Here is a 1,299-nt window from a genome sequence, read left to right as displayed (position 1 = left end):
ACTAGCTATACCATTGGGAGTTTACTGCCATAAAGAGACACTGATAGATTAGCTATATCATTGGGAGTTTACTGCCATAAAGAGACACTAATATACTAGCTATACCATTGGGAGTTTACTGCCCATACATAGACACTAATAGGCTAGCTATATCTTCAGTTAGATTCATCAGTTTGGAAATATTTGATATCAAGTTTAACTTTTTAACTTTTTTTTTCCCTCTCATTTCCAATGCAGTTTCCAAGAGAGAACAATTAGATAAAATGCGTGTGTCACTGATAATGTTCAATACATGAGCAAGAGTGTTTTTCACTATCTCTCATCCCTAAATCAAGATATAGAAGTGAATACATTCCATTGATTTAGTATCGCTACTAGGATTAAGATAAATATGTACTTTTGCTGAAACTATTAAAATTGCGTTTATACAATCAACAGACGTAATTCACTACTTTTTATTCATGTTCCTTCAGATCCGAGTTGGGATACACTCAGGACCTGTTGTTGCTGGGGTAGTTGGAGTCAAGATGCCAAGATACTGTCTGTTTGGGGACACCGTTAACACAGCGTCACGAATGGAGAGCCACGGAGTGCCAGGCAGGATCCACGTCAGTCCTACCTCCTACAAGTAAGTTGACGTACACATCAGTCTTTATACCTGCAGCTATATTAATGTATATGTAAGGCTCGTACAGATTATTTTAAGTAACGATATATTCAAAATATCTCCTTTTATGTTTTATTCCCGTCACATACATTTTTGTTTTACAATTTGTTGTACATTGAAGTATACATTCTGGTTTGATAAACAACTAAGTCAACATCGGTCAATTCCAGAAAAAAAAATTGGGCAAGTGGTCTCACGTGTTAATTCTGTGATGTACCTGTCAATAACACTAGATCTAAGTACAATGACTTGACTTGTACGTCTTTCACCGGGTCAGTTATGCTAAGTCGATGAAATAAACACATACAGGTTACATGTAGTCAAGTTACCTGTCAAATCTGCTACGCACTTGTTAGTATATATAACATCAGTTCTATAATATACAAGTAAATAGATATGCAGTTTCTAACACGTGCACACTACCATATGTAAGGATACTGGTTAATTTGAAAACGTATTGGTTTGTATATTCGAGAAGTAAGGTTTATTCTACCAAGAACATGTAAGTATACACGTGTCCACTGAGTAGCTGCACAGCCAATGTGAACCTGTTCTACAACACTCATGTAAGTATACACGTGTCTACTGTGTAGCTGTACAGACAATGTGAACCTGTTCTACAACACTCATGT

General features: G+C 36.3%; 1 protein-coding gene across 1 annotated transcript in view; it reads left to right on the top strand.

Annotated features, from left to right (window-relative positions):
* The window catches only part of LOC110451488 (guanylate cyclase soluble subunit beta-2-like), a gene marked incomplete at its 5' end in the record, with an annotated part of 67,137 nt that overhangs the window by 47,448 nt on the left and 18,390 nt on the right, over window positions 1-1,299 (top strand). The window contains one exon of the mRNA XM_021499531.1: window positions 474-628. Within this exon, the coding sequence (XP_021355206.1) occupies window positions 474-628 (155 nt within the window). The remainder of the gene's footprint in view (window positions 1-473; window positions 629-1,299) is intronic.

This window comes from Mizuhopecten yessoensis, unplaced genomic scaffold, assembly GCF_002113885.1.
Source record: "Mizuhopecten yessoensis strain PY_sf001 unplaced genomic scaffold, ASM211388v2 scaffold6085, whole genome shotgun sequence".
Taxonomy (NCBI): domain Eukaryota; kingdom Metazoa; phylum Mollusca; class Bivalvia; order Pectinida; family Pectinidae; genus Mizuhopecten; species Mizuhopecten yessoensis.
The sequence above is the reverse complement of the archived record's forward strand: the minus strand, read 5'-3'. Positions and strand labels throughout refer to the sequence as shown.